Below are 25,697 nucleotides of genomic sequence, written 5' to 3'. Positions count from 1 at the left end.
TGAAGTCCATAAAGTATGGTTTTGAGAATTCCTGAGGAAGCGAACACAGTCTTCATTTGTACTACTTGAGATAGCCTGGGATTGGGAATCCGTTGAGGTCGGAGACCCAATTCCAGTAGTAATGGGAACCAGTTGCTCTTGGGCCAATTGGGGGCTACTAGGGCAACTTGTCCCTTGAAAGTCCTGAGTTTGCTCAAAACTTTCAGAAGAAGATTCACTGGAGGAAAGATGTATACTTTCTTCCACTGATTCCAATTTATGGCCATGGCAATAGCCAGGTTGGTAGTCATGGTTTGAGATTCGGTTCCCCTCAGAAATTTGGCTAGTTTCTTAACGGCTGAGTCATACTGACGAAGGGTCGATTCTCATTTATCCGATTCTAGGAATAGGATGTTTTGAGGATCGATATCTGCATCCCTTTTAGCCGCGAACTTCATGAAGTCCATAAAGTTAGGGTTTTGAGAATTCCTGAGGAAGCGAACACAGTCTTCATTTGCACTACTTGAGATAGCCTGGGATTGGGAATCCGTTGAGGTCGGAGACCCAATTCCAGTAGTAGTGGGAACCAGTTGCTCTTGGGCCAATTGGGGGCTACTAGGGCAACTTGTCCCTTGAAAGTCCTGAGTTTACTCAAAACTTTCAGAAGTAGATTCACTGGAGGAAAGATGTATACTTTCTTCCACTGATTCCAATTTATGGCCATGGCGTCCGTGGCATAAGCCAGAGGGTCCAGGTTGGGAGCCACATAGCAGGGAAGCTTGTGGTTTGACTCTGTGGCGAAAAGATCCACCTGGAGTCCTGGAACCTGTTGGCAGATCCACAGGAACGAACGCCTGTCGCAGAGAGCCACTTCCGACTCTAGAGGGACTGAGCGAGACAAGGCGTCTGCTATCACATTCTTCACTCTCGCTAGGTGAGTGGAGGACAGATGCCATTTGTACTTGGCTGCCAGAGAAAATATGGCTATCATGACATGGTTCACATGGCTTGATTTAGAGCCTCCTCTGTTGATGCAGTGCACTACTACTGCGCTGTCTAATACCAGCTTGATGTGAGATCCCTTGGCTGGCAGAAGTCTTTTCAGAGTGAGGAATACCGCCATAGCTTCCAACACATTGATGTGAAGCTGACGGAATTGAAGGGACCAAGTCCCTTGTACTTTTTTGTACTGAGGGTATCCTCCCCATCCGCTTAGTGAAGCATCCGTGTGGATAACTAATGCCGGAGGGGGGAACTGGAGAAGAATTAACTTAGTCGTTTGCGAAGTATCGCCGGGATGGCTGACAATTTGTCCCAGGACTTGTTGTTTGCTCTTGAGCGCCAGACACGGTTTATGTCTTTTAGTTTTGCCTTCAGTGGAACGTCTGTTACTGAGGCAAATTGAAGTGAGCCTAGGATTCTTTCCTGGCTTCTCCTTGATGTCTGTTTGCACTTGAGAAATTGCTTGGTTGCTTTGGCTATTTCTTTCCTCTTGGACGCCGGAATTGATAGAGTGTGGGAGTTCAGATCCCACTGAATGCCGAGCCACTGAAAGCGAGAGTCCGGTGTTAGCCTGGACTTGGTTTTGTTTATCTGGAACCCCAGATGTTCCAGAAATTGTATTACCTTGATCGTTGCTTTGTGGCACTCTTGGATGCTTGTTGCCCAAACGAGCCAATCGTCCAGATACGCAACTACCATTATCCCCTGGGACCTTAGTTGTTGAACTACTGTCTCTGCCACCTTCGTAAATACCCTGGGGGCCACATTCAACCCGAAGGGCATTACCTTGAAGGAGAATGCCTGGTTCCCTAGCCTGAAACCTAGGTATGGGCGGAAGTGTCTTGCCACTGGGATATGATAGTATGCGTCTGTAAGATTGATAGAGGTGGTGATGGCCCCACGGGGAAGTAAGGTCCACACCTGCGAGATAGTCAGCATCTTGAACTTGTCGCAACGAATGAATAAGTTTAGACGGGACAAGTCTGGAATTATTCCTCGTTTGGTTGAGCCTTTCTTTGGCACGCTGAACAAGCGACCTTGAAACTTTAAATGCCTGACTTTTGACACTACTCCTTTCTGAAGGAGCTCTTGGGCATACTCCATCAATTCCGATGTTGGTTGTTGATAGAAGGTCTTGGATGGATGGGGACCTTTGGTCCAGCTCCACCCTAGTCCTTTGGACACAATGCTCTGTGTCCCATTGCTGAACCCCCATCTGTGACGATAAAGGAACAGCCTCCCTCCTACCTGAGGGTTCTCACTGACTTGGGGCAGGTCGAGACCCATGTCCTCCTCGTAGGTGCTTCCCCTGGCTGGTTGCTCTTCCGCCACCACTCTGGCAAAATGCACCCCTAGCCCTGCTGCCCCTCCCGAACTTGTTAAAAGGTTGGAAAGCTTGGCCTTCGAACACTGGGTTGAAGGCCGGGGAGACCGCAAAGGAGGTAGAAGCCTGGCCCTGAGGAGTCAACAGCAGAAATTGCTGTTGAGGCTGGGCCTTTGAGGTGGAGGGCTGTGCCACTTGGGAGACTGGCACTGCCTGCACAACCTGTTGTTGTTGGGTAGCCTGGTAAGGCTGGAATTTCCTCGGCTTTTTAGGCTTTCTAGCTGAGGAAGTTGACTCTGGCTTCCATTTGCTTGAAAGGCCCCAACGAACCTTAAGACTCTGGTTGAGTCTTGTTGCCTCGTGCTGAACAGAGTTAACTATCGACTCTGGGAAAAGATCAGCACCCTAGATCGAAGCTGCCAGCAACTTGTTAGGTTCATGGCAGATGGTGGCTTCCTGCAAGACGTGTTTTCTACAGTTACGTCTTGCCACAACAAAATCGTACAAGTCACATTGTACCGTATGGAGATGTGACTTGGCTATTAGCTTGAACAGAGGTTCGTTACCATAGGACATGGCCGAAACCTCTGTCATAACCAGGGTATTGAGAGACCTCCCTAACCTGGTTCTAGCATCAAACTCAGCCTGGATAAGATTGTCCAGGAGCCTGGGGAGCCTTTCGCTGAATTGTGCTATAGCACAATCCGGCTTTAGCTTCCCTACCGTAAAGGTTGCTGGAAGATCTGACCAGAGGTCTTCCGTACCTGGGAGGAGGAGAGACATGGGCTCTGTTTCCTGGAGCTGAGGCATCGGTTCGTCCCTCATTGCAGCCTGTAGAGTAAACTCCGCCACTTTTGTGGTGAACGGAATGGGTTTCTCTCCGTCCACCACAAAAATTGTAAAGGCGCTCTTGAAGGCTTGCATCCTAGTGTTGATTCACTCCCATTCTTCTAGGCTCCTCAGCCAATCTCGCTGAGCCTGATCCTGACCGAAGATTACAGTCTTTTTGGGGATCTTATCCTCCCTCCTCATAGCTGCCTCTGTAAGGCGGGCGTAACCAATGAAGGGGGGTTGCAAGTCAGCTGGGTGGAACTCGAAGTCCTCAAGCCTTCGAGTACCACAATCCGCCAACGTTAGCATCCCGTCCTTAAAGGGGGCATAGGACGAGATCCTCCAAGGATTGCTCGCCGTATAAGGAGGGAGGGTGTTGTAGTCTGGCATGGCCTGAGCAGCCACACCAGGCTGGGGGAGAATTGCCATTGGGTTCTCCCGGAGACCTGCAATCAGGTTCTCCTGACTGGCCAGCCTTTCCGAAATGTTCCGGATCGACTGGCCTGACTCCTCGAAAGAAGATGAGATGTGGGAAAGCATCTCCTGAAACTTATCTTGGACTAAGTTTCCAACTAGGCTCCCCATTTGCTGCATGATATTTGCAGTGAAGGCCTGAGAGTCAAAGGAACTAGGTTCCTTCTTCTCCCTGGGAGTCTTAGGGCGCGTCCCTGTAGAGGTCGAAGGCTCAGGATCAGACAGGAGCTGAGCTTTGTCCCTCGAGGACTTGCCTCTGGACCCTTTAGAGTGAGAAGACGATGATTTTGGCTTCTCTGCTCCGGGATGGTGAGCCAGAGTCTTATGAGAAGCAGTAGGCACTGTCTTCTTAGGCAGCATCTTCTCAAGGGTCTTAGGTTCCCGCTTTCCCTTAACTTTAGGGATAGCTTGGGTGGATTTCGGTCTGACCGAAAGTTCACTCTCCGAAAATCCTTGGAAGGAAGAGGTAGAAGGGATAGGGGAAGATGATCCAGAAGGACCCAAGGGAAGCCCTTGAGCCCCTAGCAAACCTGCCTCATCTAACATCCTACCTGTTTCCCCTACCGCCATGGGCTCGAGGTCCAAATTGAGAGTCGCCACGTTGTCGATGATTTCTGAGTTTCCCGGGTCTGCCAAGGCTTGAGCCACCTGGTGTTGGATGGTGGCGATGTACGGGGCCGCCACTGCCGGGTCGACGTAGGAGGTCGCCTTCTCGCCAGGGAAGATCAGAGCTGCCATCTTCTTGTCGAGGATGTAGGGCTGCCCCTTGGTGATGTTCCTCCCGAACCCGCCGACCCAGGCTTTCAAGGTGGTTGACGCGGCGTCCCTGACGGCTTGAGCAGCCTGTAAGAGAAGGTTAGTATAAATACTAAGCTAGGGAAACTAAAATGATATGTTTATATATAGATATATCACTTATTAGGACTGTATACATATAGGCCAAATCATATAACAGTTGTTCTCCGGACGGTACTTACTCCGATGGTAAACTGATCTACTAGATCATAACAAATGGAGCAACTCTCGTGGTGCCAGACCGCTATGTCCCCGAAGTGAATAGCGCAGACAGCATGGGTCCGGCAGACCTCGTGCCCACAGGGGAAGTGATATATTATGACACCGGAGGATACCGGAGTGGTTGACATAGGGGTTAGCCTCCCCTTGCTCTCCTGGCGTGAGTGGTGGGTGTCCGATAGAGCTGGTAGACTAGTTTCAGTACGATTTCGGTGTTACCGGAATAAGGAGATTCACCAAACCAGTTACCTGCCTATACGCCGGAGCGAGGAGTACGAGGACAGCGGGGAGGAGCATGAGGAGGCTAATAAAAAACTAGTTGGGGGAGCGTAGCTCCGTCGTAACAAAAACTCGCAGGCAGGAGGAGAACCCGGATGGTGAGCGGGAACTCCGCCGGCTTAGCGAAACAGAATAACAAATAATAACAAAACCAATAAGATGTAAAATAAGGCAATATGTGAAAGGCGCATGCAGCGGAGCTTCTCTCAGTCACCACACCTAAGGACTGGCGGAGCCAAGGGGACCCACCGCCGGAGTGGTGGGGGAGGGTGGTGACTCGGGGTGAGAGAGAGCTGATCGGAACCTGAGGAGGTCCGAGCACAGCCGAGCCGGGTGGCCAGCCGAGCCCGATCGCACGGGAGACCCCCCCAGGAACCGAGGGGTGAGAGCGGTAAGGGCTGAGTCAGCCTCAGATGTCCCCCTGCTAACTCCCGTATCCCCCCCGTGTAGAGGGGAAGAAGGGAGGGAGCTCGGATGGTTGCCATGGGCAACGTGAGCGAGCGGTACTCCCCTCCTGGGGGGGGGGAAGGAAGCGTGGGGACATAGCCGGGTGGCTCATGGCGATCGCCTGGCTCGCCGTGAACGCGATAAGACACGCCAGGCAGTCTGAGGTGGCCTAGGCTACCTCTAACCGTCTCAAGCATGCACAAATAGCCTAGTACAACACGGGGAAGAGGAGAAAAATAAACAGATAGAGAGAAAGCAACGTCCTGGAGAAGCTAGGCTAGCCGACCCAGAAGGGAGGGCGCCGAACAACTCGGGAGCTGGCCTCTGCCGATACGTAGGTACAGAGGGCGGCGGCCAGGGTGGCAGGACTAAAAGAAAGGACAGATGTCCTAAAAGAGCCTAAACAGACCTAAACAAAGGAACATGCATGCATGAACATTGAGCTAAGGGTGATGTAGGCTACGAGCTCAACCGTGCTAGAAATCCCCGTGAGCTAGTAAAGCACAATGTAAAATCTTGTACAACGCACAAAATGTAGGTATATATATACTGCTAAATTCAAGCTACAACGGTATGGGAGACCAAAGAAGCATGAAATAATGAAACACGTGGGGCGAGCCGCCTGAGACGACTCTATAACCATGCCGAGGAGGGCGCCGTCTTAAAACCTAAATAAAAAAGGTTTAACGGACCCTGGGTGGCTAAAATTAAGTGAAACACTTTAGCAGTACTTAACTTAGCTGCGGCGATGGCTTGAAGTTCCATGGTGATAGGATAAATAAAAAAAAGCGAGCACAAAATCACAGCAAGAAAAAACACGTGCGTGCAAGATGGTGCTAACGGAAAGGATGACCACTAGAGGTGCTCGTGATGGCGTCAGGAGCGCAAGTAGTAGTAGTAGTAGCTGGTGCGGGCCTTGTGTTGGGCCCTCTCAAGTAGGGGGATTTTGTAGAAGGATGGATTTAAATGGTAAGAGACCCGTGGTAGTGGTTTCACTCGCCCCAGAAACCATACCGACACCTTTTTATATAAGGAGAGCGAGTCAGAATACTCTACATTCCATTTTAGTTTTTTCTCTGGTAATGTTAGTAATATTTACCTTAGAAATGTGTGCTAAAAGGACGTTTCACGAAGCGACACGGGCTGAGCCCAGAAATTATTAATTATCATTAACTATAATACACACACAAAAAAAAAAAACTTCCAATCGTTTGTTTACATTCAGCTCTTACGAGTACCGAACGATCACCAAGCAGTCACTTTTCCTAGGACGCGGTAAGCCATAAATTTTCATAAGTATCTCTCTTCAACTAATGAAACTACCAAACAGTATAATAACCATTCATTTCTATTCTTTATTCTATCTTTACCTAATGGAGATACCGATTTACCTTATCTTGTGTGGAAATTGTGATAGATTGCTAAAGACATACTGAAAATCCTTAAGGCTTTATGAGGACTACTCTCCTCATGATCAGAGCATGCCATATTTTATCTTTATCAAGAGTTGTTCCAAAAATAAGAGATTTGCATTTATGTTAGATTTTAATTTTTTCAAGAATGTTTTTTTATCCAGCTGTATAAATTTTCTTCCTTAGACTGTTGATTCAGTTCTGGCCCAGTCAAATGCTATGCTGCTGGCCTCTCAGAAGATCAGACAAGGCGAACAAGTGGAGCATGATCAAGAATCTTCACGGCAGCACCAAAATCCAGGTTGGTGATTAGTGAATAGGCTGTGTAACTACTATGAGTTAATTTCGTTTTTGAGTGGTAAATGTAGTTACCTTTTCCAGTGGGCATTATAAATAAAAATAATTGCATAACTTGCTTTTCAAATTGCTTTAAAACTATTCTGCTTGACATCCACAGTATTTTGAAGAGGGCTGTTATAGAAAGGAATACTATATTTTAAAGTGAACCTCTTTATTATGTAATATGGTACTGTATGGATAAAGTTGCAATTTTGTAAGATGAAAAGATTATACCTATAATTAATATAATAAATGTGAAGTTTTTTTAATGTGGTATTGCATATAATTGGGGAATTATTAACTCCTCAGAAATTAAATTAACTGTTCATTGGTAACTTGTATATGCAGTCATTCTCTGGGTAAAAATGAAAAATTCAAGGTAACCATGGAAGAGACATCATTTATTATTTTCTTTATTTTTATTTTTTTGTGTACATATCAAAAACTTTTACACTACTGCTGGAATCCTTGTGTTTATCTGTGATCTAGTAAACTCTCCACTTGTGTCCAGACTGTAGCCTCATAATCCCATGTGTTGCCAAGGTAACAAAAATGTTAAACTTTTCCAACCCCTCCACCATTTCTTAATTCTCTTCCTCAGTCTTTTCACCAATAGCCTCCCTTACACATGTCAAGCTATGAAAAGCACTTATTCAGTGTAATTTTCTTTTATAATCCTTATCATCTCATTAGCTCTTCTGTTATATTCAGTACAGTAGTACATAGTTTATCCTCCAAGTCATGTTCCAGGCAAAGCTTTTGCTTTCTTTTGATTTTACCATCTTCATTTTGCCTATTTTGAGTTCCAGTCCTCTTATGTATTCCACTCAACAATCTTCTAGACATTTCTAAGATCTCTTCCTTTGATTCTTCTCTTAATATCAGGTTGTCTTTGTACATTAGCTCCTAGGAGCCTCATTTGATTATTTGATTCACCCACACAGTTGTAAATATGTATAGGGTATATTTCTTATCCTTTGTTGAAACCTACATATATGCTCAGAATTCACATTTATTTGCAAGTTAATTTTAAGAGCTAATGGTCATTCGTCAATGTCCAAATTGTGTTGTTGGGAAGCAGATGATTAAAATTACTTACTGTCACATAAGTCATTTGGTATTTCCAAATCCTCAAGTAAAGTTATTTGTGTGAGTGTGTGTGTATATATATATATATATATATATATATATTATATACATATATATATATATATATATATATATATATATATATATAAATTCTTCTAGAGAAGTTTGTGTTGTAATTCATCAGCACAGAGACTTGAGAGAGTCATATAAGAGAGATGTACATATACTGTTTGTGCTTTTCTTATAGTATTGGACAAGCAGTTGGACTTGAGGTGAAACAAAGTGAGGTTGTTTAGTATTAAGATCACAAACAGAAAGAAGTTATGGGAATAATGTGTGTATTTGAAATTTATTTATAGGTGCTCAGCAGGATGCAAGCACCACTGAAAATATTAAACAGGAAGGCATGTCAGGTAGAACAACACCACAGCCAAAAGATTTGGTGAAGAATGCTGAAAGTCACAAAACCACCAAATCAGCTCCAAGCCCAGTTCATGTGAAAACTGTTAAAGAAGATAAACCTGGATTAGGATCAGGAGATTCTGCGGACAAAAGCTCAACACAAACAACACCCAAACATCCACAGAAACCAGCCAGAAGACTATCTGCAGATAGTGCTGCTACAAGGACAAGTCTAGATCATACAATCACAGTAAGTTCATATTTTTTTTAACTCCTGCAAGGATTGTACCACCATTTTTTCCTTTACATTCTTTCTTAACAAATGAATAAACTTTTCTATATAAAAGTGGAGTTGTTCCAATACGTAATACAAACCTTTCGGTCCTTTAACAATAGGAATATACTTTCGGCGTAGCTGGAATTACAGCCGTTGAATCTTGAACAAGGTGGTTGGGCAGTAACTACCGTGGGGCAGGCTAGCCTGCCTGGAAGTAAACACTCCACTTTACTTTCGGCCGTCTTCCGAGGAAGACGTGTGTTTGTGAGCTCCGGCTGACTGGTCGTTAATCTTTTTTCCCGGTGGGATCCTTTTGGTTTATTTTTTGTATTTAAATAATTATGCATATACAGTGTTTGATATTAATACTAAATAAAGGTTTGTCCTTGGTTTTTCAATTAATATACAAACCCACTTTTTGCGATAGCCTTTGTAACCACCCCTCTACTTGTGTTAGGAGTTGGCGGCTAAGGTATGCCAACATATTTACATTTTTTCGCCCTTTAACACTGCCTCAGACCTGCATGAGGATGAGATATGTATTTATCGTGAGGATGAGACATGTATTTAACGTAAGTGTTATTGATCCTGTAACAGGACATGTATTCATCCGGAAATTACGCTTACGCTTGGAAATTACCAAGGGAACTTCAAAGGTTTGTCCGTGTTTTGTTTTTATGGTAATTGCTCTTCTCCTTCTTCCTTTCACTTACTATCGGAAGAAGGTAGAAGGATGGGCGTGCGGTGCTGATGTTGGGGGATCTCCTCTCACTTCGGAGGGCAGCACCCTTGGATGTGTGAGGAGTATCCTCATTACTTTCATATTTTTTTTCCTTATTTTACAGACTAGTGGTGATTGTGTTTTCAGCAGTATTGGTTGGATGCTCTTCGTGTTGGTTATCCTAACCTTGGAATTATACTTATGACTCGTATCATGTTGCGTACTGATCCTCGAGTGTGTGTACTGATCCCCTGCTGATAATAATTTTCATTACCACTACTACCCGGGAGTTATGTCACTGGACGAAGCTGTCACGCTGCCCTGTGAGGTTATCTGATGGTAGAAGTCTGGCAGAAGGAGAAACCAAAGAGGAAGAGAGCTTGTCAAGTGTCGTCATCCTCCTCTTTGAGATCATATCTTCATGCCTCCCCTCCTTCAACTTTTAGGCTTTGCCGTAAGAAAAGGTGGTCTCCCCCCCCGTAAGAAGTCTCGTCATGGGACTTCTAAGGGTCTGTCTCGCTCTGGTGAGACAGGTGGGTCTTCCGCTGGTCCTCCCGTTCCTTCGGGAACGGGGCCCGTCTCTCCTTCCTCGGGGAGTAAGCAGACGGGGACCATGGAGGTACCGGCCTCTGCTGGTATCTCCTCTCCCGGTTCCGAAGGTGACCGTGCAGCCAGGGTCCAGACTGCGGAGTTTGCTCCCCGTGTCAGGACCCAGGCACGGAGCGGAAGATGGTAGGAGTTGCTCGGGTGACTCTCGCCAGACCGGAGATCGCTCTCGCAGCGATCGTTCGGTGCCCAGGGTTGATGTGACGTTCCCGCGGGTCTGTGCACACAGAGACCGGTGGAGGCGGGCCATCCAGCCCTCTTTTAATTAATCCTTTTCTTTCAGAGACAGCCCCACCCAGACGATGGGGGACCGACCAGTCTCGGGGGTGGCAGACGCTTCACCTGCCAGGTAGGAGTTTCTTAGCCCTTCTTGAGAAAGCGTTCTCTCCACTGCTACTCCCGCAGATCCCTCCGGATAGGTGCAGTTGGGCCGTGTTGCTTCGGCAACTGCCCCAACTCCGTCCTGAATGGAGGACCTGTTGGTTGTCCTGAGGAACTGGCGAAGAGGAAGTCTGGGAAGAAGAGGAAGGTGTTGCCGTCGTCTTCTGCCGCCTCTTCCCCTTCGACTTCTGAGGCCCCCCAGCCGAAGAAGAAGAAGGTAGCCTCCTCCCCCCCTAAGAAGTCTCGCTCAGAGACCTCTAAGGGTCTGTCCCACTCCGGTGGGACAGTTGGGACTTCCGCTGGTCCTCCTGTTCCTTTGGGAACAGGGCCCGTCTCTCCTTCCGCAAGGAAGAAGATGACGGGGACCGGAGGGGTACCGGCTAACACCGGTACCTCCTCTCCTGGCACCAGAGGTTCCGCCTCGACGCCAGGTGCCGTCTCGGCCTCTCGTTCACAAGAGGTACCGAGCCGTGCAGCCAAGACCCAGGCAACCGAGTTCGCTCGGCGCCAGGATCCAGGCACAGAGCAGAAGACTGGTGAGAGTCGCCCAGGTGACTCCCACCAGGCCAGCGATCGCTCTCATGGCGAGTCACCGGTACCCAGGGTTGATGCGACGGTCCCAGACCAGCCGCGGGCTGAGGCGAAGAAGTGGTCCCCTCGACCAGCCTCGGCTGGTCCAAGCGGCGTGACACACCGTGAGGACAGGCCTCACTCCCACCGCGACAGCAGACTCTGCCGGTCCCCTGACCGCCGCTCCCACCGGGACCGGGCGGAGAGGGGGACCAGCAGCAGCTCCTCTGACGCTCGGGACCGTCGCCGTGGTTCTCGGTCCAGCCGCTCTCCCCGGGAGAGCCGCTCGACCAGGCCTGCAGATCGATCGCCACTGCGGGTTGGCGAGCGTCTGCAGCCGCCCCCCCCCAGCACGCCAGTTCTGCCGGGGGGTGAGCAGGGAGTGTCAGGCCTACCTCTCCTATCCCTTCAACCTCCTCGGGCTACACCGGGAAGAGCGAGGCGATCAGGAGTGATCGCGAGGGGCGCGCTCCCACCGCGACAGCCGACTCTGCCGGTCCCCTGACCGCTGCTCCCACCGGGACCGGACGGATAGGGGAACCAGCAGCAGCTTTTCTGACGCTCGGGACCGTCGCCGCTGCTCTTGGTCTAGCTACTCTCCCCTGGAGAGCCGCTCGACCAGTGCAGCCCTACCGCCAGCAGCTCTCCTGAAGAGACTGATGCTCGGTTCCTGGTCCAGCGTTTCTCCGCAAGAAGACCGCTGGTCCAGACCGGCAGCTCGATCGTCACCGTGGTTGATGATCGCCTACAGTCCTCCCAGCCTACCGGTTCTGCTCTCGTAACAGCTCCCCTGACATAAGAGACCGACGCTCCGTTCCTTGGTCCAGCATTTCTACACAAGAAGCCGCTGGTCCAGACCTGCAGCTTAATCGCCACCGTGGGTAGGAACATCAGGTCTCCCTCACCTGTCCCTTCAACCTCCTCAGGCTACACCGGGAGGAACGAGGCGAACAGGAGTGACCGTGAGGAATGCACTTCTTACGGTCCGGCCACGGGCCTGGTTCGGTCTTGGGACCAACAGATCCTCGCTCAAGTGGTTGGAGGAGATCGTGGGGGGCTGGCGAGGACGAATGACGCTTCCCAGACTCTCAGAGGGACCATCACCGCCGTTCACATGATGGTCCGTCTGGACCACGCACTCAGAGACCAGGGTGGGCTCCCCCTTCGGTTCTCTTGAGAGGTTTCAACCTCGACGAGGACTGGGACGCGTCGGAGGATGTTATCGGCTCTCTCCTGTCAGGTGCTCGCTCAGCCCCACCCAAACAACGGTCACGGTGGCAGCAGACGTTTAGCCTACAGTACGAGTTCGTAACCCTCTTTGGGAAAACGTTTTCTCCAGACAGTAATGTTTTCCTAGACTCTGAGTGGCGGTGATGGCTGCTCGTACTCGCTTCTCCAACTGCTAGTTCCGCTGGGAAGGCGAGCGATGTATTCCCAGGTCTTCCTCCCCCTTCCCTTCCCTCCGTCCCTATGGCTGGGAAGGGAAGGGGAGGGCTCCTGCAAGAGCTGTTCTCCGTAGGATTCCCACGTTTAGGGGACTGCGTTCCTGGGGGGACCTTCGGGTCCTACCGGACGGTTAAGTCCCCGTCGTTGGGAAGGGGAACGGATCTTGCCCCATCCTCGATTTCTACGGGAATCGGGAGGACCACCAACCCACCCGAAATGATCGTCTGACGAATTCGGTGGGGGTTTCGCCTGATGTGCTTCGAGTTTCTTCGGGAATTTTCTAGCACTCTCCTCGAGTGTTTTGGCGTCTTCTACGATCTGCAAACAACTTTTGGGTCGAAACCACTGTCCTCAGAGGGGTGGGCGAGATGAGAATCCCAGATAATTTGTTACCTCCTACTTAGATAATCGGGGAATCTTGGCCGAATGCTCGAAATTCCTGGAATTTCTACCAGCATTCGAGAAAAGCACTGGGCTGCCTGAAGAAAGAATATCTCGGGAAGGGCTCGCCACTGGAAAGGACCTGACCGGTCCGTCGCCTCAGTAAGGCGGCCAACCCCGGGCGGATAGAGAAGAACGGGTGGGAACATCCAGTATTGGCTTGAAACTATTGTCTTCGGTTATCCTGTTATCACCAATAGCAAGTCCTTCCTTCGGGGAAAAACTTCTCCTTCACTCTCTTCCAATACGAGGAATGAAGGGTGTCGGCGGTTCCAGTCCTTTTCTTCTTGTTCCATCGAATGGAAGAGAATTTTAGGATGGGAGGTCTATGCTACAGGAACCTACCAAATATACTACGTATATTGCACGTCGCAACATGTTTCTGTTATCAGTTGAATCAGTCCGGGAGGTGGTTAGGCCCCATACCGTAGTTAACTCCACTGGGTTGGTGACCGAGACGAATAGTATCGTTCTTAAATTGAACGGCAACTCGGGACTGCCCTGCAAACCAACTCCCAGTAGTTTACCAGTTTTCGATTTTGATGATACTTATGGTATTTTTGTTAACAACAACCAAACAACACCCTCCAGCGTTTGCAATTCACCCGAAATATCCCGTTTCAATTAAATGCAAAATGCTCGAGCGTATTTTTTTTGCGCCTCGATGGTTTCTTAGCCGAACGCATTCCTTTTTTGGAATGGATTACCTGGCAACTCAGGATGACGAATCAGGGTGACCGCGAAGAGCTAGCGGTGTATTGGGCTGGCCTGCCTCTGCCAGCCAGTACCAGCTGGTCTCTCCGAGATAGCACGGGTTGGATTAGTGTCCTCCTCCTCTACAATTGGATTGACTACCCAGAACCCGAATCCTCTGCCCGGCAAATCAACAGACTTAGGTCTTCTGGTTGGCTGGAATTCTCCGGCATACAGTGAATAACCATCTCCTAACTGACTTGCATTCGCCTTGGGACATTGCGAGAAACATTTTCAGACAGAGATATACTCAAATAGCTTCGCTATCTCTTTCTGTTTAACCGCACGGTAACAAGTCTGTTAGGCCTAGTCTCCCCACCTGCATCGCACCTGCCAGCTGCGAATAATGCAGGAATGATTTCTTCAAGACGTCTGAGCTTGTCTTCTAAATAATATCCTCCGTTTATTCGTAGGTGGGTGCAATTTGTTTCAATTGTTCACCCTGAATTGTAGATGTATAACGGTAATACATCGCCACTTTTGATTCCCTGCCCTGCCAGCTCTACTTCCAAGTACGTATATAGATTGTCCTCCCTGGATAACCATTCGGGAATGAAGAAGATTGATGATTCAGCCCGCTGATAAGCGGTTCTTCAGGCATTTAACATCCCCTGTGTTTTCATTACTGAAAAGCGCTCCGCTTTCATTGCAACACTGACCCTCTCAACAAAACAGTAATGAACGTAGCGGTTTAGCGTTTTCAGGTTCCTTTGTACATCACCAGGGATTAAACTGTCGTCACGGGAACACCAATTAAACACCAAGGGGTTGGTGTCATCGGCGGGACTTTTCTAAGTTCAGAATTCTTGCGAGTTTCTACTTCTCTTGATTCGGACTGTGAAGACGTAGGTCTGCAATTCACCTTACCACCCTTCATCTTCAACAGCACAGTGTTGTTTCTCCTTAGCTCGAGATGCAAACTACTGTGAGAATGTTCTGTCTTGCCATCAGTGAACCCTCGGTCTCTTAGAATGGCAAAAGTTGACTTTCACCTGTTGGGCGACATCGCCTTGAGAGTAATCATCATCTCGCCCTCCGGCATCGGTGGCAACAGAATAGACGATTTTGTATGGTCTCCTCGGTATAACCCTTCAAAAGGGGAGGGTCACGTTGACTACGCCTTGGATGACTTGGACAGGCTCGCCCTCACACAACCGAACGCAAGTCAATAGTCGGGCAGCTGTTGAAGCATCCAAGGACCGTCCCACGAGCTATGCTGTGGACTTAGTTATTCGGTTTGTTTTCCGTCAGATCAATCATTACTTTCGTACCTAACTAGCGTTGTTCCGGGTACCCATAACCATCGAACACCCACCAATGGCAGTGTACGGTGTCCTCCTACACCGCGGAGACGAAGAGACTTTCGCTTAAGTGGGGTAGTAGACTTTTGCCTGCAGTGGGATACGAGACCGCAAGACACTTCGCTGCAGACGGATAGACCAGTATGGGTACTGGACTCCAAAGAACTATGTCCGTGACAGGCAAGATGGATAGGTCCATTTGCGGAACCATAATCCCTTTCTTTCCCCTCTGGGACTGCACCGCAGGTTCCGCTTGGAACCTCAATTTCCCTGGACCAGTGGTGGATGCTTTCAAGATGGTTTTGTTTATTACCCAGCCCCTCCTCGACATGACAAGTTGCAATCTCGTCCATGGTGTGCAGTTGTAGAGGTAAGAAGGATGCGAGAGTGGACTGGCTCTCCCCCATTCCAAACGCCTCGTACCTACCCTCCATTCCCTCGACCCTTCCTTTGGGTTTTTTTTTTTAGGGGTGAGGATAGGCGACTTGAAACTCACACTGCTGGTCGGGATGATTGGAATGCGTTTAAAAAGGGTAGCCTATACATAAGCATCCCTTTTTTTTTTTTTTTAAATGGTTTTTTTTTTCTTATCAGAATTCATAGAAGCAAATCCCGCTCCTATTCCTCTAGCAAGGGGAGGAAGGAGACTGCCAAATAATGCAAACCCTTCCCAGAAGAACTTTTCATTAATGTCTCCGCATGCCGAATATTCTTCACAGCCCTTTTTCGATGATGAAGCCACCGATCCCTCCACTTATTTCGAAAAAAGGCCCAGAAGTCCTGACTCTTGATCACCTCAGCTCCTTATACTCTGATCAAGTTTGTCTGAGGCAGCAGGGCCACTCCTCCATCCGCTCTTACGACCAAGAGGCTTAGCCTAGGTGCCGCAGAACTCCTCAGTCAGTTCTAGAGGTTCCACTCAGATTATTCCCTACCAATCCAGTGAGTCTTCCTATTTTGTTTAAAGGACCGAAAGGTTTGTATTATCGTATCGGAACAAAAATACCAATGGTCCGAAAATTGTATTTTTATGAATAGAACTTACCTGGCCAATTAAATATATATATAGCTGATAGTCTCCATCGGTTCCTGGCAGATTTTTCAAAAACACTCGTGGCAACCTCCGGGGGAGTGGTAAGGTGTTTGGTTAGGTGGTTAAACCAACCCTTACAGGGTGGTACTTTGGAAGCCATTCCATTTTATTTCTATTCCTGAATCATCTCTTTCCCAGTTTGGACTGTCAACATCGTTATTGCTAGTGCCGCCGTTCAGGGGTTTTTCGCTCGCGCTTCCCTGTGTCGCTGTATTTTCTACGAATTGGTTGACGTATTACTGTGGATGGCGCAATCGCTTTTTTGGCTTGTGTTTATGATTATTCTTTTGATTGTTTTCTTTGATTTGGCGATGTGTTTCCCCCCAGAAACCCCAGTTTGCGAGTGTGTGGAATGAATGGAGGTGTTTAAAGGTGAAGATTAGCCCCCCCCAGAAAGGGCTTCGGTGGATCCTCACACTGGGTTTTGTTGGGGTTTGGGGTGTATGGGGTTTTGTAATGTGCCATTGGATAAAAGATGTAAAGAATGCGAGGTTTTATGGATGAAAAAACAATGGTTAGATATGAAAACGCTACAATGTTGTAGATTGGGAGGTTAGATAACAGTCATGGAGGGCTTTCTAAATCTAATCTACGGTCGTTGGAAGTTGATGTTAGCGATAGACCTATCTGTTCCCTCAACCCCTGTAAGTAGTTGAACCATGTTTTGTCCTGAGGCGTAGTAGCTCCTTCTCCTGCTAACAAATAACCTGTCGCTGCTTTGGATAACCCACTCAGTTTTGTCTAAGAATGGCGGCTGAGATGCAAGTCCTCAAGGATCAAACTTGCAAGCCTTTAAACAAGGTAAGAGTGAATGTTGAAATTAGTGATAGTTGCTTGTGAAAGGTGCAGTGGAAGGTGGTGCGACTGATCGATCCTGTCATTGCCCCTCTAGGTCTAAGAACCTACTACCTGAAGCTTCCCAGGACCAGGGGGAGAAGGTACGTCGGATTGACCGTAATGGGGGTGAGAGGAACTGATCCTCGGTCAGACCGTCGCCTCAAGCAGTCCTGGGTTGTTTTGCCCGTTTTCCCAGGTGCTTAATGACCGCCACAGAAAAAGGTGTGTCAGAAGTGGTAGCGTCTTATCCAGGCCCGAGCCCCTCGCCTCGACGCAAGATGGTCCCCCCCCCAGTATGATGGAGTCGAGACCGCTCAATGCGGAGTTGGAGAAGCAAGCGTCCTGATCAGACTCTTTATCGTGCCTCGCCATCCGAGTAGATGTGAGTATCCCCGGAATCCGTTTCCTTCTGACGACAACTTGGGACGCCTCTCCTGTTTGTTCTTCAAAAAGGCGTGATCTAGAGAGGATGATTCTCCGCCAGGAAACCCGCATGGAGGCAAGAGAGATCTTCCTTTTGTCCTTCAGATTATGTAGGAACGCTCCATAAAGAACCGTCTCCGTCTTCCCAGTAAAAATTTCCTCGAACACCATGTCCCCTTCGGAAACCGCAGGACCCAGCAAGCGGTAGCGGAGATCCTTTCATGACTGTCATGCAAAAAAAAAAAAAAAAAAAAAAAAGGGAAGAGCAACCTGACTTCGCTAGGGGAAGCCTTTAGCCGCCCCTCCTCCCCACAGTCGGCTTAGACGTTAAGGAAGACAATCTACCGGTGAAAGAGATCAAGGGCGAGGAAAGTCCGGTAAGATGCTTTTTCTACAGCTCGTAAGAAGGAGCGGGATTCCGCAACTCGTTCAGGAATGTTATGGGAAAAATCCCCCAGGCCCCAACCCGTCGTTCGCCGCGATGTAAGAAAGTTACGGCTGCTCCTCCCTCCTGCCGCTAAATCCTTTCCGTCTCTCGGCACTGATGAGGGGACCTGGCTCCAGTTTCAAGCTACTTCTCCCGAGTCGCGACGCCAGGTTAGACCTAGTTCTCCTTCTTCGTCCTCCTCTTCTTCCTCCTTCTTCTCGACGACAGAGATACGGACTTGGTTGCTCGGCACGACGACACCTTCAGGTCTCCTCTCAGGGAGAACGTCGGTTCGCGTTCCCGACAGTCGTTCGCTCAACGATACGACTTCAAAGTGGGACACCAGGACGTATGCAGCGCTCGCGGACAAGACGCATTCGGCGCTCGCGGACAAGACGCATTCAGCGCTCGCGCACAGGACGCATCCAGTGCTCATATCCAGGACGCTTCCAGTTCTAGGCGGCAGGACGCACCCAGCCCGCGGCGTCAGGACGCTTATATCTCTCGGCGAAAGCAAACTCACAGTGCTCTTCGGCAGGACGCATCCTGCTCTCGACGGAAGGACGCATCCACCTCCCGACATCGAGACATGTCTAGCGCTCGATATAAGGACGCAGCTAGTGATCGGCCTCAGGATTTACCTACCTCTCGGCGCCAGGACACTCTGACTTCTTCACGTAAGGACACTTCCAGTTCACGACGACAGGATACTTCCGATGATCGGAAATTTTCCTCGGACGCAGTTGTTCATCAGGAAGAGTTTGATGAAGGTACACACTGCAATTTGGATAAACATAGAGCTTCCGAACTAGTTCCTTCTACCCACAGGGATAAAGAGATGGAAGGAAGTCTAGAATTAGAAGAAATATCGGAAGATGAGGATAAACCTTCTAATGCGGCTGCGGATTATAAAGTGCTTTCTCGCTCCCTACTTGAATTGTATGGAGAGGAGTTTAAACCAGCAGCTCCCCGTTCTCCTCAGACGCAGTTTGTGAGAAAAAAGTCACAGAAACAGTCGTCCTTCATCAAGATGAAGTTGTCGATTTGGCTAAGAAGTCGATGGCTAGAATCAGAGACTGGCTAAAAGAAAAAAGACAAGCGGTGAAGACTACCTTTTCTTTTCCTCCGACGAAGCTGGCGTCTAAGGCGGGAATGTAGTACGAGACTGGAGAAGCTCTTGGCCTGGGAGTACCTGCCTCCTCCCAGGGGGACTTCTCCGGGATTGTTGACTCTTCCAGGAGACATGCTCTCAATTTGGCTAAAGTGATGTGGTCCATGACGGAGTTAGACCACCTCATTAAAGGAATATTTCGTTCTTTCGAGGTATTCAGCTTTTGGACTGGGCCCTTGGGGCTCTAGCCAGGAAAGCAGAACCCATACAGGCCACAGGAATGGAGGATTTGACTAGTATTATGGCCTGTATGGACAAAGCGTTGAGGGATGGAGCGAACGAGATGGCTTCCCTGTTTACAGCAGGGATTTTGAAGAAGAGGGCGCTGTTGTGCTCCTTCGCGACCAAAGGAGTTACGATCACTCAGAAGGCGGAACTTCTTTACGCACCTCTCTCGGAACACCTTTTTCCTCAATCTCTGGTCAGGGATATTACCCATTCCCTAACGCAGAAAGCCACTCAGGACCTTCTGACTCGCTCCGTAAGGAAGGGCCTACCGGGGACTCAGGCTTTGGCAAAGAAGGAGGAAAAGAAGGTCTTACAGCCCTTTCAAGGTAGGGCTCCGACCAGGACAGACTTCAGAGGTAGAAGACAAGAGACAGGCGCAAGAACAACCAGGAGATTGTTTAGATCCCGTGCTAGAAAGTGAGTCACAGGCAGTAGGAGCAAGGCTGTCAGACTTTTGGGAGGCCTGGAAGAAAAGGGGGGCGGACACCTGGTCTCTCTCAGTCGTCAGGGAGTGTTACAAGATCCCTTTCTTTAAAAAGCCACCTCTTTCGAGAACACCAAGGGCCTTAGTGGCTCAATACTCGGACGCCACGAAACAAGCGGCTCTCCTAGATCTAGTAGACCAGATGCTGGGAAAGGGAGCCATAGAACCTGTTCTGGAACTAGAATCCCCAGGCTTTTACAATCGCCTGTTTCTAGTACCCAAGAATTCGGGGGGATGTAGAACCATACTAGATGTCAGCGCACTGAACGTCTTTGTAGAGAAGACCAAATTTACTATGGAGACGACTCAGTCGGTGCTGGCAGCAGTCCGTCCAGGGGACTGGATGGTGTCTCTGGACTTGCAAGACGCCTATTTTCATATCCCCATCCACCCGAATTCAAGAAAATTTCTAAGATTCGTGATTCAGGACAGGTGTTTCCAGTTCAGAGCCCTATGTTTCGGCCTCAGCACAGCCCCTCAAGTCTTCACAAGGGTAATGTCGAACATGGCTGCTTGGCTTCATCAAGAAGGGATAAGAGTATCACTATACCTGGACGACTGGCTGATAAGATCTCGATCGAAGAGCAAGTGTCTGGAGGACTTGCACAAGACGTTTCTCATGACCCAAGAACTGGGTCTTATCATAAACAAAGAGAAGTCCCAGATGGAACCGAGTCAGACTATTCTCTATTTGGGGATAGTTCTGGACTCAGCTCTTTTTCGGGCTTTTCCTTCTCAAGAGAGGCAGAACAAGTGCCTCGAAAAAGTGCAGCAATTCCTAGGGAGAGAGAAGTGCTTGGCGAGGGATTGGATGAGTTTGCTGGGCACCCTCTCCTCGCTCGAGCAGTTTGTCTCCCTGGGAAGGTTGCACCTCAGACCGTTACAACACTTCCTCTCAAGAGTCTGGGACAGGAAGAATCAGGCGGACTCCTTTTCCTTTCCCATTCCAGCAAACGTCAAAAGACAGTTGAGTTGGTGGCTGGATCCCGCAAAATTGAGGGAAGGAATATCCCTATTCAAGAAGAACCCAGACCTAGTGTTGTTCTCAGACGCTCCGGAGTCAGGTTGGGGAGCAACACTGGGGAACAAAGAAGCATCGGGCTCTTGGGAAGTGCAGCAGAAAGGATGGCACACCAACAAGAAAGAATTGATGGCCATTCTGTTAGGTTTAAAAGCCTTCAAAGAAGTGGTCTCGGGGAAGGTAGTGGAGGTCAACTCGGACAACACCACAGCCCTGGCGTACGTAAGAAAGCAAGGAGGAACTCATTCTCTGTCCCTATACGAAGCAGCAAGGGAACTCCTTCTATGGACGAAGGAGAATGGAATAAATCTGTTAACGAGATTTGTACAGGGACAGAAGAATGTGAGGGCAGACATGCTCAGCAGAAAAGGGCAAGTTCTTCCAACAGAGTGGACCCTCGATCTTCAGGTTTCATACATTCAACTTACCTGTCAGATATATACATAGCTATCGACTCCGTCGTCCCCGACAGAAATTTGAATTTCGCGGCACACGCTACAGGTAGGTCAGGTGATCTACCGGCCTGCCGCTGGGTGGCAGGACTAGGAACCATTCCCGTTTTCTAATCAGATTCTCTCTGTCGCTGGGAATGTAAACATATGTTTACTTTCCCTCCTGATTTGATTTTCGTGTTTCATCGCCATCGATCTTCTGGGCCGACTTTTACAGGGAAGTACTGGATCGGTGGTTCGGCATACGCTTTTAATAACTTTTTAATAACTTTTAATGAATTAACTTCGAAGTTTTCGAAGAATAGAGGATGTGTAACTACCGAAGTTTTCGGTAGACAATTACATAGTTTGCAAGAAAGGGAAATATAAATATTTATTCATTGATAAAGTGTAATAAATGTTAGAATTTGATTGAGGAAAATAAGGTAACTTCCTATTTGAAGAAGTCAGAAAAACATAGAACTAGATATGCTTTCTTTAGAAGCTTTAATAGCTCTCGTTCTGATGAGCAGTTAGAATATTAACAGTACTAGTAGTGTTGTTTCCTCATCACCTCCTTACTTCACAGAAACTACAAATTCATTTGCAATTAGAAGATAAAGGAATGTAGCTCAAGATACGAGCTATTATAAGGTAAGAAGTGATTATAGTGTTCCCCATTGCAATAGAGGGTGCGTCTGATCGGCTCTGTCTTGCTCCCAGGTCTAGACCTCTTCCAAGCTCACAGGCCCAGAGGAGAAGGAATGTCGAAAGCCTTACGGAGGTTATGGAGAATCCCCACCGATCAGGCGTCCCCTCAGCAGGTTCTGTAGGACGTCCCAGACTGCCAGGGATAGCCATTGGAAAGGCATCCTAATTCAGTGTGTTCCCCTTATTATTATCGTCTTGACGAATAAGGAGAAGAAACATTTAACGGCGTAGATTAAATGAAGATGCAAGATAATCTCGTCTGGTTATCGGAACCTCAGAAGAGACGGAGAAAGGAAGACATCATTCGATAACAGTTGCGGTAGAGGCATTGCCCTATCCGGGTTCGTCCCCTGTACAGCTGGACGGGGGGGGGCTCTATCCCATGGGGGTTTGTTTGAAATAGTTATTTCAATAAATTCCTCATCGGTACGTATATGAAATATATCTATTCTGAGAAGAACGAATTAGATATTAAAGAATATTTGTTGATCGAATGAATTATATGGATCTCGTTTAGTGATTACACATATATATATATAACTTTTAAGCTTCTAGCTCCTCGGGCATGAAGCTCCGGTAACGAGGCTCAATGCGCCTAAAGTGTCTGAAACAAGGCGCAAAGCGCCTGAAACGAGGCGCAAAGCACCTGAAGGGCCTGAATATAGGCGCAAAGCGCCTGAAGCAATATGAACCAGGATCTTCATCGGAAATGGAAGTCCTTCTCATTCAGAAGAAAGGGAGGGCTATGTCGAAAATGGAAGTATTGTCGAATTCTAAGCAAGAACAAATGTACAAGAGATCGGAACCTTGCCGCACAAGCGGAAACCTTCCAGAAGGCGGAAGATTCCAGATTCAAATCGCCTTCCAGGCTCTTGGAATTTCCAAGAAGGAATAATTTTCCAAATGTGCAGAACATTTCACATAAGCGGAATTTGACAATCACTCGGAACCTTCCGCACAAGTGGAAACTTCCAGACGTACAGAACTTTCCAGGCGAGGATCGCCTTTCAGACGCTCGGAACTTTCCAAGAGGGAATCTTTTTCCGGATAAGCGGAACATTCCGAACGCGCGGAACTTCCAGGCGCGCGGAACCTTCCGCACAAGAAAACTTTCCAAGCGCAATACGTCTGCTAGGATCCAGGAGTATTCTGATCACGATACTCCTCCTAGGCGCCAGGAGTATTCGGAGCGCGATACTCCTGCCAGGCACCAGGAGTATTCCGAGCACGATACTCCTCCCAGGAGGCAACGATATCCTAGGCGCCAGGAGTATTCGGAACGTGATACTCCTACCAGGCGCCAGGAGTATTCCGATCACGATACTCCTCCTAGGAAAGCGCTACTCTGCCAGGCGGACCAGGAGTATTCCGAGCACGTACTACTCCTCCCAGGCGCCAGGAGTATTCGGAACGTGATACTCCTATCCAGGCGCCAGGAGTATTCCGATCACAATACTCCTCCTAGAAAGCGATTACTCCTGCCAGGCGCCAGGAGTATTTACGAGCACGAGAGGTATTCGATCCGCGATACTCCTCCCAGGCGCCAGGAGTATTCTAGCAAAGATACTCCGCTTAGCGCCAGGCACTTTCTCCTACAAGAAGAGCCTTGACAACCGCCAAGAGTCCTCCAGGCGAAAGGTGAAAGACATTCGAGGCTTCTCCTGATAGGGATGGGAGTTGCCGCACAGGCGGCCGTCGCCCTTGTCAGGATAGTCTTAATGCAATAAAGGCAAGAGCAAGTTCGGCTTTTTCCTGGCAGGGACTCAAGATGTAGCACAGGCTGCCGTAGCCCTTGTCAGTTAGAGTCGGTACTGCTAAAAGCCTTCAACCTTTCGAAAGGAAGCGCCTTTTTTTGCTCTCCTCCGGTTGCTCAATCTTCTCCCAACTTGAGGAATGGAAGATAGAGCAGAATTGTGAGAATTAGTTCAGTATTAGTAAGAGGATATTAAAATCATCCTCCTTCTAAAAAATAATGCAACCAACCATTTACAGAAAGAGGGGCAATCGTTTGGAAGTTGAACAAGATTCGTACGAGCTCTCATTCATTGATTAGAGGCTCTTCCAGATAAGAAAGGCGTAAAATACGGACTTATCTCCAAGATAATAAAAGCTGGAGAGATTCTCTTCGATCCTCGGTTGTCATTTGCGATCTCTTTCGACTAATACTCATTCGGGTTTATTGACGAAAAGAACGAAGAGAGTAAGATTTCCATTCTTTCTCTGCATGTCGGAGAGGAAAGAATGTCGTAGAAGACTTAGTGTATACGACTACTGAATGACAAGTCATATACGCATACCATAGTTGCCTTTCTGGTTCGCTACGGAATTATCTATATCCTTACAGGATTTTCCTAGTAAGGACTTCGCTTAAAAGGTTTGTTACGACAATACCTACTCAGCTTCGGTATTTAACAAAGGTTGTTTGGCTTAAATTTGCATTATTGAGAGCTTTCTTAGGCTTGAGAATAATTTTATTATATCCCTTCATTGAAGGGAGTAACTGGCAACTCAGAATGAATGCAGCCAGGCAGTGAACGAGACGGCTGTAATTGTAAGCCAATTCAGTACCATCCGGTTCTCGGTCGTGATCGTTTGGTTACATCTCTCTCTCCTAAGGGATCGAATGCTTCACCGTATATTCCCCCTACAATCAGGGACTTAACCACGAATTGAGGGGATTTTTAGGCAAACATGAATAACATCGTATTCGTTTTGCTAAGGATCTCTCTCTGCCTCGGCGAGGAAAGAATGTAGTAGAAAATTCACCTTAAGATAACGGTTACGGTTAAGCCTTATGCACACACCGTGGTTAATTACAGAATTCCTACTATCCTTACAAGAGTTCCTAGATGAAATGCTGTTTACACAATGTTGGACGGTATTATAAAGGATTTTAATTCGGCAGAGCACGATTTAACCTACTATTTGGAAACAGACATGGAACGTAACAATCCTTACCAGGTTCGATGCGGGATTTTGCACGTCCGTGAGAACCTTCTTGATCGATGATAATAACTGTTAACGTATGTTTAACATTTATTGGAAAGAGTTGTGAGAACCTGCGGAAAGTATTCACAGATCTCTTCGCAAGGTAGAAGACAAACGAGCTTCTTATAGATTGCTTCCTTTTCCTCGAAACAAGAGAGGTAGCAAGATACCCATCTTTAATTTAAATAGGGGAATAAACTTTAGTCTTTTTTCCCCTAGTTATATATATTCTTAACAGATATTAAGATAGATGGGCGTCAAAGGAAGAAGATGAATGCATCATTTTGGCAATAAAAAGGTTGGATTCACAGAGGTCACGTTCTTCTCTCAGCATGTGTCGAAAGGTTTTTCTAAGAGAGTAGAGATTTTATCGGAATCTATTATAAATATTGGACCTGAAAAACCTATCCACTCTGAGTCTGTCTGCGTGCAGACTGACCAGAAGTAAATATGAATAGAGGATTTTTCAAGGGAAGCTGATAATTCCTTCAAATATGTTAAAGACATAGAGTTGCTGCAGATCGTGCTAGATGGAAAGGGGAAACTGTCCTCTTCCGATACCTCTGTGAACCACATAATGGTTTTCTTCCCTTTCAGGGGGAAGAATCACCTTGGTATTTTATGCTATCAATGAACACAGTAAAAAGATATACTCTGTCTCGACAAAGAATATTATAGATAGTAGAGAATTAAGATCTTCGGGATCTTATACAATACCTCTATACGATAAGAGTAGGAGATCTTATACTTAGAATGGGATCCTAATTTGGGCCTCAGATTCCGTGTTCCGACAAG

General features: G+C 47.9%; 1 protein-coding gene across 2 annotated transcripts in view; it reads left to right on the top strand.

The window, feature by feature from the left end:
• LOC135198518 (uncharacterized) overlaps window positions 1-25,697 on the top strand; it is an 81,022-nt gene that overhangs the window by 9,409 nt on the left and 45,916 nt on the right. For both annotated transcript variants that reach the window (XM_064226173.1, XM_064226172.1), the window contains exons 4-5: window positions 6,949-7,063; window positions 8,550-8,842. In XM_064226173.1, the coding sequence (XP_064082243.1) occupies window positions 6,949-7,063; window positions 8,550-8,842 (408 nt within the window). The remainder of the gene's footprint in view (window positions 1-6,948; window positions 7,064-8,549; window positions 8,843-25,697) is intronic.

Source organism: Macrobrachium nipponense, chromosome 22 (assembly GCF_015104395.2).
Source record: "Macrobrachium nipponense isolate FS-2020 chromosome 22, ASM1510439v2, whole genome shotgun sequence".
NCBI lineage: Eukaryota > Metazoa > Arthropoda > Malacostraca > Decapoda > Palaemonidae > Macrobrachium > Macrobrachium nipponense.
The sequence above is the reverse complement of the archived record's forward strand: the minus strand, read 5'-3'. Positions and strand labels throughout refer to the sequence as shown.